We start from the raw sequence: 17,245 nt of genomic DNA on the forward strand, positions 1-17,245 counted from the left end.
GTATCATATGTTTGTGTTTCTTTATCTCTCTTTTCTTTAAGTAGTTGTCTTTTTCTTTCTAGAAAATTTTCCAATCTTTGTTTGTCCCTACGTTTCTTACTTGGGCTTTTTCTCTTTGTATTTACTAATTCTTTCTTTTTACTCTCCATAGTTTATTTTAGAAATTATCCTTTCTCTGGCTACTTTGTATGAGACACATTCTTCCGTTTGTGGGTTTTGACATACTTTGTGTCTTAGTTTACATGGTATACATATCTTTTTTCCTTTGTCTTCACATTCATCGCTTTTATGTTGCAATGAGCCACAATATCTGCATCTCACTTTTTCCTTATTGTCGCAATATTTCGTAACGTGACCGAATTCTTGGCAAATAAAACATTGAGGAACGACCAGGAAATCTTTTATTCTATGTGCCTCATAATCGATGTAGACTTTTTCTTTTTCCACTAACAGTTTCCTTATCTTCGGTTCAACTTCTATCACCAAGTGGCATCGTTTTTCTTGTTTCTTTCCTGCTCGAAACCTTGCTTTACTCTTTTTGGCCTCTTCCATCTCGTTTTCATCGAAATTCTGTTCGATAAAAGCTTGGAGTAGTTCTTCATCCTTTAATTCAGACGGTACCCCATATATGATCATCAGCGGGTTTTTCTTCTTAGTTTCTTCGCACTTGAAGTTTTTCCTTATTTCTTCTTTAGCCATTATTTTCCTAATGTCTTCTTTCGTTGCGGTTTCAAGTACTACCATATCTCTGGTAGTTCTTAAACCAGTTATCTTTAATTTCTCTTTTCGTGGATCAATAGCCCCTGTTAATCTTTCCGCTGTCTGCTTTGATGTCTCTCCTTGATTCGGTTTTATTATCAATGCCGGTTTTGTTTTTGCTTGCATTTCCTGTATCTTCAGTTCTTTTTCAGTAGGTTTTCTTTTTTTAATTACGTCTGTCCATAGTTGTTGTTTGTCATCGGTTTCCGTTTTTTCTGTTCTTTCATGCCTTTCTTCAATCTTTTTGGTTAGCGTTTGTATTTCATGTATAACTATGTCTGTGTCGGTCTTCTGCTTTTCTGTTAATTCTTCGATTTTATCCCTATATATGTTTCTTTGTTGTTCCCATGATATCTCTGCTCGTCCGAAAGCTTGTTGTGTATTTATTAGTTCTTCTTTTTTTTCTTCAAGCTTTTTTGTTAGGTATTTATGTTCATCTTCTAATTTATTTAACTTCCTTGTTTTTTCTTGTAGTTGCTTTCTTAGTTCATTTCTGTTTTCTGTGAGTTCTTGAATTTCTGTTTCCAGTCTTTTATACTGCCTGTCTCTGTCATTCTTAATTTCTGCTTTTTCCTGTTTTAGCTCCTCTATTTCCTTTTCTAATTTCACGTTTATTTGCCGTAACTCTTCCATTTGTTTTTTCTCTTCAATGCGGCTGCCTTTCTGGCCTGACATCATTTCCATTTCTGTTATTAGTTTTTCTTTCTGGAGATTGTCATATTTCTCCTGAAGTGTACTGTTAATTTTCTCCATTTGGCCTAGTTGCCCTAAAAGCTGTGCCCTGTCCTTAACCCATACTATGGCCCTCTTTTTTAGTTTCTAAAGGTGGGATCTTCCTATCTTTTTCCAATCTAAGAGATTTTCTATATAATTCATTTCTTGCTCTAATTGCCCCATTGTGTCGAATCCTGTATCTTCCAAGGTGTTTTTCTTAGTTGATTGTTCGAATGTTGAGGATTCTTCTCTCGCTATTTTTCTTTGTTCTGTTTCTTCCGCCCTAGATTGACGTACTGTAGGATTTATTGGTGACTGGTCTCTAGCTGGCGTCCCTGGAGGGGAACGATACATCGCCATTTTTTTCCGTATTACGCGTTTATGTTTAAGTTTAAATCACTAAAATTATAAATACTATTACACTTAGAGTTTATTCCGATAGGCAAAAGTTTTTAGTTTATGGGCCGATTTGCACAAAACCCTGTAGGGACACTTTTGGACACCCTTCCCGATCGGTGGGATCCGAGAGGGGTAAGGTTCCTGGGGAGGGGGGGTTCCCCGATATTCTTCCGAAAATGGGGTCAAAAGTCAAGACCTATCCCATTTTCGGTCGAATATAGTTCAGAAAGGGGAGGGGGAGATGGAGGACATGGGAGGGAATGAGGGGTTCAGGTCCCTGGTCCTTTCGGTCCGGGTGCCATAGTGTCCCAAAATTAGCTTAGAAGCCCATATTATACCACTTCATGCTCGAGAGAAAAGTTAAGTCCAGGATAGTGAAAAGAAAAGTTTAAAGGTAATATTATTTCCCAAGCAGAAAATACTGTACTTACAGTTTTCTTTGCTTCTTGTATCACTCGATTTTCTTGTTCATTCACTCACACCGGATGCTGATCTTGCATTTATTACTTTTTAGAATTGTTCTTCCTCCATTCTCAGCCACAATGTTAATAAACGGGAGAATTTTTAGGTTTTTTTTTATTTTCTTCGCAACCGTTTGTTCGATTTTGGTGCGGTTTTCTTTGTCTTATTCGTGAGATTTTCCCGAATCGATCGGTACCTTTCACGACCCGGAAAACACACTTTTTCCCCACTTTCTTGAACTACGCTTCGGAGCACAAAAAACACACGTTTTCAATCCACACACACTTTACCGATTGAAATGTTTCGATCGCAGTAGCAGATATTCCTTTATCCTTTATTAATTAATCGACATCTCTTTGGTGAGGTTTGGGTACAAAACCTCGCGGCCAGAACCTCGCGGCGACAACCTCGCGGACCAAAACCTCGCCTGGCCAAAACCTCGCCTCCCAAAACCTCGCGGCCCAAAATCTCGCCAGGCCGAAACCTCGCCTGGCCAAAACCTCGCCGCCCAAAACCTCGCGGGACAAAATCTCGCCGGGCCAAAACCCCGCCTGGCCAAAACCTCGCCGCCCAAAACGTCGCGGGCCAAAATCTCGCGGGGCCAAAACCTCGTCACCCAAAACCTCGCGGGCCAAAATCTCGCCTGACCAAAATGTAAATGTTCCAGCAGATGATAAGGATGACGGTATAAAAGACGCTGTTTCAGAAGAAGTATCACGGGTATTTGACCAAGTCCCGCGATACCATATGAAAATTTTATTTCTGTATTAGAGGATTTCAATGTGAAGGTAGGGCGACAGGATGTTTTTAAACTGGTTATAGGGAAAGAAAGTCTGCATAAGGAAAGTAATGACAACTAACGAGGTTAGTTTCGTGAACTTTGGAACATCCAAAAACTTAAAATTTTAACAAAAATCTAATAATATTATATATAAAATAATATATGAGTTTTTACGACGTCCCTTGATTATATCCTGTAGGTTAAAGGAGGCGTAGATGACCAGGATGAAGGAAATGATCGAATAAAGAAAGTGGGAGGAAACGGGAATAACTCGAGAAAGCCCACGCACACGATGTTTTGTATATTATTATTATTATTATTATTATTATTATTATTATTATTATTATTATTATTATTATTTGTAATGTGGAATTGCATATTAGGAAATACATTGGGTAAATTTTAAAGAAAAGTTTCATTCGCGGCGAGGTTTTGGCCCGGCGAGATTTTGGACAGCGAGGTTTTGGCCCGGCGAGATTTTGTCCCGCGAGGTTTTGGGAGGCGAGGTTTTGGCCACGCGCGGTTTTGGCCCGGCGAGATTTTGTCCCGCGAGGTTTTGGGCGGCGAGGTTTTGGCCACGCGAGGTTTTGGCCCGGCGAGATTTTGTCCCGCGAGGTTTTGGGTGGCGAGGTTTTGGCCACGCGAGGTTTTGGCCGGGCGAGATTTTGTCCCGCGAGGTTTTGGCCGGCGAGATTTTGGGCGGCGATGTTTCTGCCGCGAGATATTGTCCGTATACCCTTTGGTGAATAAGGCCGTCATGAAACGGTTTTCATGCTATAGATTTACGTATGCAGATATAGATATAAATTAAAATATGAAATCTTTAAGTTTTACGTCCCACGGTTATACCGGTTAGGCTAAAGGAGACGGTGATGGTGAGAGATGAGTGAAATGCTGGAATGAAGAAAGTGGGAGGAAACGGAAGAACCCCGAGAAAATCCACGAGCACGGTGTTTGTCCACCACAAAATCCACACGGCTCGAGCTGGGATCGAACCAGGGACTCCAAACACCGGAGGTAAACGCTCTACCACTGAGCCACCGCGCCCCCTAGAATATAAATTAAGTGCAATAGATTATGTACTTAAATAAAGATGTATTTCAGATTATGTTCGAAGTTTCATTTACAGCAGAAAGACGTGTTGATTACTTTACAGAACATAACCACAGAAGGTAATAAACCAGTCGATATACAAAAGAAATTCTACATAGGTAGCAGGAAGCTTTCCAGAGTGATATTCGAAATGAATGAGGTAAATTACAAAGTGAATTGTTATCTTTTAACCTATCAAAATTGTGTAAAATACAACTTTTCATGGTTTTACCTCGAGAGCTCACCACGAAGAGAATCATGACATCAACGAATTTATTAAATGCTCGTATAGAGACTTAATTTAATTTTCCTGTCGCCCAAAGTACAAGCACAGGATTCAACCAATAATACTAAGCTTCCTGCTTCCACTTTTGTGAGTACTACCAAAGCAATTTACGTAATCCTATTTTAATTAAGTACCTACAACATGATTCTATTATAATTACTAGCAACAGGACATAAATTGTAAACATGTTATTCTGATTTCTCCACTGTTTTATTACTCTTCTTCTACTAATGGATACGCTGTTTTAGATTTTCGAAATTACTCAGAAACTTTTCATAAGAATATGCAGAATGTTATTGAACTTTATCGACAAATTGTAAAGAGCGATTCCTCATATCAAAAGAAGAAGAAAGATCATATGGACCTGTGCGAAGAATTGGACAATTTCAGAGCTAGATCCCTACTAATAATGGAAAAGCTACATTTGAGATCGTGTGACTTTGAATTCGAGAAATTGTGTGGAATGGTGCTTCATATCAGCGTAAAGGAAGTCCAACATAAGCCGTCCAGAAATATCTATTTCAGATATTTCAGCAGTGTCCAATGGTTACGCAAGGGATTCCCTACTGGGCATATCTCCCAAATATGCTCTCAACAGAATTCTCAGATATGCTTTGACTTCAAGGTGCCTCCAAAATAGGAAAAATGTAAAACTTGACAGAAGTGAACACGAAATGCTTCGGCAGAAAGTGGGAACTCTGAAGTGTTAGGAACCGCCAACTCTACGGTTCATCCCGTTTGGAATAGCGCATGCTGTGATGTATTATGTCACAGTATATTTTACGTTTTTCTCACGTATAAACGCGAAAGAAAACATCGCACGCGAGAAGCAGAAAGAAATTATCCTTGGAATTTCTGCCTTCCTTCCATGCTGCGAGCGGATGCGAGAATTTTGTGCCCAACCCCAGAAAGAGGGAAAAATGCGCCCTCTATGTATTTTCATTGGAATGTTTGAGCCAAGGATGTTATAAAATAGAGGATCTGCCTATACGTATCTTTATCATGTGAACTCTATGAAGCCAAAAACAACCGAGCATCGTCTAAACCGGCACGTCTGATTGGTTACTCTCGTTTCCGCCATGATTGTTGGCTCGAAACATTGCGATCTTAGTGGAGCGGATTGGGCAGAGTAGGTGTGGCCAACCTGTGACGTATGGCTTTACGATCCTTTATTTTATAACATCCTTGGTTTGAGCCCTACAATTCAACTGTTTCTGTATCGTGTAAAGTAACTTTCACTCACACTTGAACCAAGCTTGCCTTTCGTCGTCTCAATGATTGTTGCTTCAACCATTATGATATTCCTAACAAATGAAAAAAAAAATACAATTTTTGTTCACTAAAGGGCAATCCATGGGAATGAATTTTTCATTATACTAAAAAATTTACAATATATATATATATATATATATATATATATATATATATATATATATATATATATATATATATATATATACTAGCATCAATTACCCGCTTCGCTGGATTAAATTAAGAGAAACAGTAATATGTTCCGATAGTCAGACACTTTTTACTATTACTAAAGCGCTCTTTGATATCGGTCATTTTCGATGAGTTTTATATATTCCATCCCCTTCCCATGTTGCGAGGCACGGTTTCGGAAGTGTCAATTTTCATCTCAGTGACCCCGAAAACTATGAATTCGACACTGATATTTGTAATTCCAACCATTTTTATGTAACTCCTCTTCCCTAAGTTACGGGGCTGAATTTGGAATTAAACAGCATCAGAAGTGACATTGTACATGTCAGCGGCCTGAAATCTATAGATTTGGCACTGATATCGATCATTTTAAATCATTTTTATGTATATCCTTCCCCCTCTCCAAAGCTACGGGACTGAATTTACTTTTAAACAGCATTGGAAGAGCCACTGTTCATCTCAGCAGCCCCCAAAACTATAGATTCAACACTAATATCAGTGATGTTCGTTCATTTTTAAATGTCTCTGCTCCTTCCCTTCCCTTACGTTACACCGCTAGAGTGATACGACAAAAACCATCTTACGTTCGAACCTCATCTAGGTTAAAAATTTGATCGAGATTGGTCGTTTGGTTCAAGAGTTATTAAGTTTTATTTATTTTTGTTAACTTCTCCCTCCCCTTCTCCTAAGTTCTATCGTCAAGGTGAATAGATAAGTACCTTGTAAGGCTAAACATTGTCTATGTTGAAAATTTGATCGAGATCGGTCGTTTGGTTCAAGAGATTAAGAGTCACTTTCAGTTTTATAATATAAAGTAATATAATTAACTAAACTATGTGAGTGTAATTTAATCTATACAAGGCTGTTTGACTCTACCCAGATCTCTCTGTCTCCAATCCTTAAGTGCTGTTTGGCTTTTCAGGACACAAAATATAGAAAAGTAAATGTAAAGTGAATGTAAAATCATTTCAATAATATTACAAGAAAACTATGTATACAATATGTTTACTTGCTGGAATTACACTTCAAACACAGAATTGCGTTGATCCGTTGTGCTTGTATGACTTATATTGAAGTCTATTCTCCCCTTATATAGCCCCAATGAAAATAAATCACAGGTGGCATGGCTGGGGGAGGACTGTTTACTCTGTAATGTCCGCCCCTCCGAGCAGGTGCGTGAGCTCGAACAAGTTCTTTTATTTTGTAGGGCACAAACTTCCCGGTGCAGGTACATCGCGGGCGCAATTTTCCCTCTTCTTGAGGTAGGGCTCAAATTTCCCAGGCGCAAAATTCTCGACACCGCTGCGAGCAACAGAATTTACACTAAGACTCAGTCCTATTTTCTTTCCTCCCGCCTGCTACAATGAGGCAGAAAAATAAAGGTTTCTCAGTCCTATTTTCTTTCCTCCCACCTGCTACAATGAGGCAGAAAAATAAAGGTTTCTCAGTCACGAAGAATATGTGATTATATTGTACGTAAAGTCAGACGTTTAAAGGGATTTTCTGTGACTACAGGGTAGGCTAGAAAGAACCAAACCGGAACACATGAACAGAAGATAACATCAAGCAATGTAAATTACGCTGTGTTGAGATATCTCTCGTGGACATCAATCAGGGTTGCAGATTCATATTAAAATAACTAAAAATTTTAACCCAGCCCAGTCAAATCTCCATTGATCGTTCTCATATTGTCCGATTATCAATTGCTTTCGTCCAGTAGCATGGCCAGAATGATTTTCTGAAGAAGGAGAAAGCAGGGAAGGCTCCAATAAAATTTTGAAGATAACCATTTGTGTGTGTGTGTGTCAAGAGTTAATTGGTCAGTTGGTATATCGTTGATTTAGCATTGGGAAGTCCTGAATTCGAAACACGCCTATCATCTTGATTGAGGTTGTTCTAGGGTTTTCATGTAAAAGTATTGGTACTCCATTATATATAGTCAGCCTCCTTCTTTTTTCAAGTGTAAAATCTGAAATGTAGGTTGCACTTACTTCAGGGCGCAAAATTTCAAAGTCAGACGCACTCGCCAATCCCAAAATGATGGTCGCCAGTATTTCTCACGTATAAATTATGAGAGCCATTATTGTTATTTATCCTTTTTTTTTATCACTGATATCGTGACGGATTGGTTGATCTATTTTAGGCATTGGGATGTCCCCTCAGCTGTTCTAGCTTCAAATAGCGGGGAACAATCTCTCGCATTGAAGCGCCAGGAGGCAAAACATTTCGATTGAGGGTGGGAAAGGAATGGCGAATTACAACGTTGCGAAGACTTCACATTCCGTGTTTTCTCTCACTCAGTGATAATTATTTTCGTGCGAAACAGAAACTGCGCAACCCTGTGAGTTTAGGCTGAAATCATTCCTACTGAACACTGGACGCCAGTTCTAAACTTCTAGTCGCTAATGGAGACCTGGCGACCGGAACTTTTGCGCCATGACTTACTTCATCTAAACAAAATGAAAATAATTTTCGGCAGAAAGAAAAAATAAATAAAAAAACTTACAATATAGCTCTAAAACTAACATTACGCATCAAACATAGTAATGGACAACCCGCAACTAAGTGAAATGTGAAAAACATAGTATTGGTTAATAAATACTTTGTTTCATCAAACACTCAAAACTGTTTTAGTGTAGTTACAAGTACGGAATCCGAGTCTTACCATTAGTAATAAAATCTTTATTATCATAAGAAGGATGACACTTTAGGTCCCCTATATCTCCGCCACTAGTTCGTAATAACTTGGGATATTTACTGCATGTTAATCAGAATGTTGTAGATTTCCGACACTTAAAATTTTGTACTTTACCTAGTATTATTTTTGTCTAGTCTCGAAACACTCTTTGAGATGACACGAGATAGTCATTCATATTGTTTTGAGACGAGAAGCATCTTCTCGAGACGAGACAAGCTAGCCTTAAGTCACTTCTCGTGCGCATCCCTAAAATTTTCCAATAGTACTGATTTCTGTACAACCTTTGAGGAACAATTCAGGTTGCCAGATATCAGCTAAAAAGACATCAATATGAGGTTTTTAATATACCTAGGTATATACTTAGTCCCAAGGCTGGCTCATATTAAACGATGAATATCTAACTATATAAATATTAATTTCAGTTCCTACATTACAAGTATATGAATATTATGTAAATGACATTAAAATTATTACCGTTAATTTGCTTTTATTATTATTATTACCGAATTTTCGGCCACTAATTCTTTTCTGTGGTCTCCATCAGGGTTAGCGCCTCTTCTTTCCTGTGAGAAAATTCGATAAAAAAATATATATAAATTATTTAAGAGGCCTCATTCCTGCAACATTAAAATACCGCTAATTTTACAGTAATTATGCGATATCTTCAAATAGATAAAAGGTAATTGAAATGTGGAACAAGAGCGCCCTAGACAATATTATTTTTCGTAAGGTGCCGTTATCACAAGTCACCTAGTGGCTTTCCGTTTTCAGCCGTTTAGAAACGCGAAAATAAATGCCGTTATTCAAAATGGCTCGAAATCGAAAGCAGATAAATGAGTCGTGATAACGATATCTCATGTAAAATGATATTGTCTTGGGTGCTCGTGTTTCACATTTCGATTATCTTTTATCTATTTGAAGATATCACATAATTACTGTAAAATTAGCGGTATTTTAATTTCGCCGGGATGAGGCCTCTTAAGCACCTCATTCCCTAAGAATACGCAACTCCCGAATTATTTACAGCCCAGGGTGCAAGGAGAACATTTATAAAAAATTTCAAGAGTCTATGCTTTGTAATTTGGGAGATCTGGCAAATGCAAATATACTTCATATATACATATGTAAGATCCCCACCTCCCTTAGGATATGCAATTTCCAAAACCTCGTTTTATCCACAGCTTAGGGTACAAGAAAAACATTTCCACTAAATTTTAAGGTTCGGAGATCTGTTGATTAGAGTGAGTCAGTCAGTGGATTTATCTTCTACACCCATAAAGATTACCTATGTTTACATTTGTTGGCTTTTCAGATCAATCATGTTCTGATGTCTTCCTTGTAATAATATAACATATTTTTGATATTAAGGAAGGTTTACTGTCTATGTAGAAAAAAAAATAGTTTTTTTTTCTCTTTGCCATTATGTAATACCAATATTTCGATAAAAAGATCTACTATTTACATGAACTCCGAACCACTTGCTTTCACTGAGGTTTGGAGCACATTTTCCAAATACAAGAAATTAAAGACCAAGGATTTATGAAGGAAAAACAATGATGATTTATTATTAACCAAATACGTGTGTCTGGAATCTTGCTTCTGGGTATTACGATTAAGAACGAGTGTGGAGTGTTACCAAATGAATATGACTTGAAGTGTGCAATGCAGGGAATATCTGGTCAACGAAGCTGTAATTGCTAAATTATTATATATAGTATTCAATTATAATTCTTGGTGTATTTCTTCATGTTATCTCTCTGTTCATGTTCTGTTTTCATATATCATTTTGAACTCAGGCTCAGAAACAGACATACATACATCTTCCATATTGTGCTAGTTGGTCCACTGGCTGTGATACTGGGTTTCAGATTTCCACTTGGGAAAATTGCCGTACACAAGGAGTAAAAGTAATAATACAAAAATACTAGTACTGCACGCTGTGAGGATCATAAATATGTCTACGTCAGACTTTCTCCCTGGTCACACCCTGAAATCATAACTGGTTAAATCATTTTCGACTCTGGAAAAAGGATGGAGCGAAATATCTATTACCGCCACTGACAATGGGCAAAATATAGTAGTAAATTTCAGTATCAGAGAGATTCGTCTCGGTGCTGATGTCGATCTCGCAACTATGCTATTATAAGGCCAAAGATTCTGAAATTTTGTATCTAAGTAAGGAATTCTAAAATTACAAAAATCAAAGTTCCTTAATTCCTTAATTTCGATAGCAAAGATTCCGAAACATCGACGTTCCGAGAATCTAAATTGCCGGTACCGTTGTTGCATATTCCGAAATTCCACGATTCGGAAATGTTGGATTGAAGTTTCCCAATTCCGAAATTTTGAACTACAATTCCGAGATTTCGAAATTTTGGCTGAGGTTCTCCAATTCCGGAATTCAGACCTTTCTACGTAAATTCCGAAGTGGTGGGGTAAAATTTCGAGATTCTGGAAGTATGAAGTTCCGAAGTCCCAAGATAAAGTTTCGCGATTCCGTAATTTCGAAATCTCAGAATTAAAGAATGAGTAGATTTTTAATTCCAATTCCGCAACGAAGATCTTCATTGAGAAGTATTCCGGTATCTGAAACACCCCTCGTAACATCCCAACTAGTACTTTGGACGTAAGCCATTGAGATACAGTGAAAACTGTAAAAAAAAAAAAAAAAAAAAAAAAAAACCGACACCGGTGGATCACGATTATTTGTCCGAGGATCCGATTGATTTCTCTTCACGATCCTCAGCCTAACGCCTCAGATTGTTCGACTACACTACACAAGCTACACTGTCAGTAGTACTCAACCTTTTTTGATTTACGATACACTTCATTGTATACTTACAACATCGCGACATATTTGTTTGATACATTAAAATTACCTACGTATATAAATTATACGTCAGTGGAATACGCAGTATTTTATCAAGCGGGTGTCAAACATTCAATCTCATTTCCTTTCAGAACATGCATCTTAATATAGTAAATGTTTCTTTTCCCATAATATATTTCTCAAGAGGGTTAAAATCCCAAAAACCCTCCTAGTGGTGTACGCCACTGATAATAGTGTAAAACTATGTTTTTTTTAAAGTAGTGACTCTATATATTACTGAACATTGTTACTGCCGTTGGAGACGCTGACTGTTACAGTTTGGCTCTCAATTGATTCTGACTAATTGGCTCATTACATTCCCAAATTTCACGACACACTTTATGAGACTGCGACACAACAGTTGTACTGCGAACTATTGTACTAGGTCAATGGGAACAGCTTTGGAAGAACAACATACAAGAACAACATGAATAAAATGTTTCTTTTATTACGGTATTTACAATGTTTTCTTTAGTTAATTTTTATTATGAGCATTTCATATAACTTCAGATTTAAAAGAACTACCTAATACGTATACAGAAATGTCCATTCTACAAGTATTTTTAGTTAGTTTTCTTTGTGAGACAAGGATATTTTTAACCTAATAATATACAGAAATATTCGTGATTAATTTCACTGGAGTCCATCACATATAACAACTACCATGCCACATAAATGCAGTTCAAATAAATCATCCCAACCGATTTAGTTTTAAAATATGTGTTAAATTTGTACACTGTAGTTTCTCAATAGGGTTTATACCTAATCAAAGCTACTCGTATTATCAAATGTTATATTTTTTCTGTTATTGCAGTGCTTTCAAGAGTGGAATGCATTGCATCGATCGGTATGCACAAACTTGTTTGGAGGAAGACAAGAGACAACTTTTCAACCAGAATGTTCTTGGAGCTAGAAAGGTGTTTGCGAATTTGTGTGATGAACCGCTCTTCCGAACAGGTGAGTACAATTATTAGTAGTAGTTTAATAAATTGGATCAAAGTTTTATTATTTACATGCAGGATGAAGTCTTTATCACTTTTATACGAACATAAATAGCAGACTTGTTGTCGACAAGTCCAAGTTTCAAAATTGAATAAATATGACTACTTAAAATAAACAAGTCATAAATTAAATAAATAACCTATGTCATTTTCTTCTTGCTAATCATTCTACATAGATATCCTGTTATACTGGCTGGTATAACAATAAACCAAAACAACATCGGGAGACCGTCTAAATCTAAAACAAGACAAAAGTTTCAATCAGCATGGTTCAAATGCGCTTAGTTTAGACGATAGACACGTCTGAAAATCTCTATAAAGATGTTCAGAGCATAGGAAATAGTTGAGCTCCTAATGATGGTCAAACACCAATTTCAGGAAATAAAAAACTATATATAAAGGATGTTTTATTTATGTATATTTTGGATAAACATAGATTGAGTAGAAACTAAAAACGAGTGAAAGTGCTTGTAGAATTTGAGAGAACAAACAGTCAATGAAATCATAAGATTTGATCAACAAATATGATTGACAATAGTGAGCGAATGATTTGGACAGAGTGAAAAAGTGAGTTAAATAAAATGGTGAAAAATCACCTTCATTTTTGAGGTATTAAAGACAAGATGCTGAATAAGTAGTACGTGGTGTAATTGGAAAGTTTTAATACAGTTGGCAACACTGCTCAGGAGGAGTAGATTTAATTGCCCGTTAGCATGGAAGCGGTGGCTTGGTGTGTCCTTGAGGCATGTTGAAACATGCACCGAGATATCTTTATTCACTACGGCGTAGCAATCAGTTGAGTGGGAGCGTGTGTGTGTCTTGACGGATTGTTAAGTGCGCAAAATGGATGAAAAATTGGAACAAAGCGTTTGTGTGAAATGTTGTTTTAAAACTGGGAAATCTGCTTCGGAGACTTACGAACTCTTAAAAACAGCTTTTGGAGACAAATGCCTGAGCCGGTCAAACGTGTTTGTCTGGTTTCACAGATTCAAAGATGGCCGCGAGTCAGTAGACGATGACCCCCGGTCTGACCGGCCTTCAACATCAAAAGTTAACGAAAACATTGCAAAAGTTGGCGATTTAGTGCGCTCGAACAGTAGACTTACAATTAGGGAGATGGCTGAAGACATGAATTTAATTTAATTTTCTATGCTGTTCAGTTAATTTTAACTGATGATTTGAACATGCGTTGAGTGTCCGTGAAATTCATTCCAAAAGTGTTGTTACACAAGCAGAAACAACACAGACTTGAAGTGTCCCAAGAACTGTTTAATCTAGCCGAAATGGGCTTAGATTTCTTGAATAGGGTAATAACAGGTGATGAATCATGGCTTTATGGGTATTACTCAGAAACAAAGGCCTAATCTTCTTACTGGAAGAGCTCAGATTCTCCAAGACCAAAGAAAGCGCGACAAAGTCTGTCAAATGTAAAGAAAATGTTGGTGTTTTCTTTTTTTAATTCTAAGGGTATCGTGCATTATGAATTTGCCCCTAAGGGGCAGACAGTCAACCAGGAATACTACAAAAGTGTCCTTCAGCGTCTGCGCGAAAATGTGCGGCGGAAAAAGCCTGCCCTCTGGAAAGAGAAGAATTGGATTCTCCACCACGACAATGCATCAGCGCATTGTGCGTTCTCGATCCAGGAATCTTTGGCCAAATTCAACATTCCTCTGCTTCCGCAACCCCAGTATTCCCCAGATTTGGCCCCGTCCGAATTCTACCTCTTTCCTAAATTAAAATTGTCATTGAAAGGGAAAAGGTTTGACTCAAGTGAGGACATTGAAGCAAATACGGAGAGAGTGCTTCACACCATCACGGAAAATAATTTTCAGTAATGCTTCCAGAAGTGGAAAGACCGCTGGAATCGGTGTGTTTATTCAGCAAGGACTACTTTGAAGGAGATCCATCAAAATAGTCTGTAAGTACTGCCATTTTTAAATTACAAGCCCAGTCTTAAAACTTTCCAATCACCCCTCGTATATCCCTCTTTTGCAGTAAATATTAGAGAACTCTTGTAATATTCATGAATGTAGCCGCTCACACGGTAAATGGTTTATGTCAATCGAGGAAATTTCGTGCTACTATCTTGAACAGCGAGTTTGGATTATTAACACATATATTACAGCTCCTCTTTGGTAGTTAAGTCTTGTTATACCATTCGCAAGATATCGTTCATTCTATGCAAGCTGCAATTTATTGGTTTGTTTGGCGAGGCAACATTTTAAAGATACCTATGCATGTTCTTACTCAACCTAAAAATGTTGGAGATCTCAGCTTGGTAGATACTTCCGACACTGCCTTATTTTTGTTTAAATGGAATTTTAAATTACAGTTCCATATACCTAGTTTTAATGAATTATGGGGTATATATTGGACACACGCCACGGCAGTAACCCCTTCTCTTAATATGTCAATCCTATTACAAAATGTAAAATACGTGTACAATGTACTGTTGAACGCTAGCTACATGATGATAGACATAGTCATTCCCAAACATCGGTATATCAAGATTTTGTATCAATCGTGTCAGTGTAAACAATTTGTTGATGTTAAACAAATAGACTAATTCCATAACTATAATTGGGATAAGAGTTGGACAAGATTAATAACGAGGTAGTAAATGTCATTAGAATTCTACATGGTACCGAATTGTACAGTCCGCAGCAAAAAAAAAAAAAAAAAAAAAAAACCTGCAACATGATCATGTAAGTTTATTGTGAAACGACGAAGTTTCTTGCTCCAAAATAAGTGTGGAGTTTAGGACGCCGATGTTTCTCCTGGCGCGATTCGTTCCACTTAGACGTTATGTTGATTCCCTGCGCTGTTAAGCGTAGTTTCACAATAAACTTACATGCTCATGTTGCAGGTTTTTTTGCTGCGGACTATACCTTACATAATACACACTCATATGAAGGAACAGAAAATCAGATTAATGTATATAGACATTTTCGCTTTGTAGTAGGAGACGATACTTTACAACATCGGATATCCAGTTGTGATTTACTGATTGATTGACCTTCACAAATTTTATACATATTCTCTGTTGTTTTGGAATCAAGCATATTTCGCCGTTAGTACTTTTCTTTCCTAACATTTTTATACTATCCTCGTCACAAACACCTGGATGTGTGATGCGGGCGCGGTGGCTCAGTGGTAGAGCGTTCACCTCTGGTGCTTGAGGTCCCTGGTTCGATCTCAGCTCGCGCCGTCTGGATTTTGTGGTGGACAAACACCGTGATCGTGGAATTTCTCGAGGGTATCCCGTTTCCTCCTACTTTCTTCATTGCATTCATTTCTCATCATCACCGTCTCCTTTAGCCTAACCGGCATAACCGTGGGACATAAAAATGAGAGATTTCATTTTTTTTTTAATTTTACCTGGATATGTGGTGTAACTGTGGTATATTTAATTCAGTCAGAAACTAATTATTGTAGACTGATGAAAGAGCATAGAGAATATCAAACGGAAACAGTTTGGGAACTACATATCTGTTATAGATGCCAAATTAAAAATAGTATATTCATAATTTCTTGCATCCCACTTTAATAGATATTGCCATGCTGTATGATTAATGTGTTCTGTAGGGATGCGCATGAGTCGAGACACTTTTTAAAATTCCAGACGAGTCGAGACAAACGTATATCTCGATTCGAACTTTCGAGTCGATTCGAGACTGCTTGTAAAAATCTCGACTCGATTCGAATGTCTCGAAAATCTTTCTATAATTTTTAGTATTATTTTGAAGAAAGTTTTCACTCAGAAACACTCGGCACGAGAATTTCGGAAACTGCAGGACTTGTCGGTGTTCGAGGAGTGCTGTGGTGAGTGTCTTCAACAAGTAGCGAAACCTTATTGCAGATGTCGGACGTCGTAGGCTGGGCAGACTGGTAAAACAGGACAGGCAGCTATAACAAAATACTTTGGATATGGTAATAATTACCTGTACCTTGGGCAGAAAGTGCTCATACATATGCACTATACTTCATAGAATGTTAATTTAATAATAACAGAAGAAGAATGTTTTTAAGATATGTAAGAGATTATTATGGGATAGTTGTTGCTATGTACATGTTTATGAATACCGAGTCAGCGAGTTTGTGTGCTTGACAGTGTTAAGGAAAATATATTATAAAGTATATCAACTAATAAACCATTTTTAGCACTGTTTATCGACGTTATCATTTTTATATAAATGGTGAGAACGATAGTATATAATTATTAAAGACTACTACCACTCGAGATTTGTATATCACATTTCGACGAACCAGGTTGACGACTACCCTCGGTAAGTCGTTATAAAAATTTTGGTGCCTTCACACCGGGATTAGTTAAAAATTTTGGTTTACCTCACCCGGGACCATACCGCAAATTCACATCCCGAAGCAGAGTAAGGTTGAATTTTCTTTTTGTCATATAGTTAATGAATACAAATTTGACCATATTACGAAGTGGTAGAACAATTATAAGAAAAATGGACAATGAAACAATGGAAAAGGAATCCCATAATAGTGACAATGGTGAACATAATGTAGCACCAGAAATGACATCATCAGAAGATCGAATCTTGCTAGTATTACACCAGCAATTGATGCAGATGTCTACTGAGTTAAAGCAGACGATGAAGCATAACTCTGAAGAATTAAGTAGACGAATAGAACAGAAGTCAGATGAATCTAACAAACAATACGAGGAATTAAGCAAACGAATGGAACAGAAGTCGGATGAAACAAAACAATTAAT

At 37.4% G+C, this 17,245-nt stretch overlaps 1 protein-coding gene across 1 annotated transcript in view; it reads left to right on the plus strand.

The window, feature by feature from the left end:
* LOC145672785 (uncharacterized) overlaps window positions 1–17,245 on the plus strand; it is an 877,411-nt gene that overhangs the window by 559,563 nt on the left and 300,603 nt on the right. Inside the window, exon 3 of the mRNA XM_081741944.1 lies at window positions 12,318–12,460. Within this exon, the coding sequence (XP_081598070.1) occupies window positions 12,318–12,460 (143 nt within the window). The remainder of the gene's footprint in view (window positions 1–12,317; window positions 12,461–17,245) is intronic.

This window comes from Thermobia domestica, chromosome 16 (assembly GCF_964235325.1).
Source record: "Thermobia domestica chromosome 16, izTheDome1.hap1.1, whole genome shotgun sequence".
NCBI classification, from domain to species: Eukaryota; Metazoa; Arthropoda; class Insecta; order Zygentoma; family Lepismatidae; genus Thermobia; species Thermobia domestica.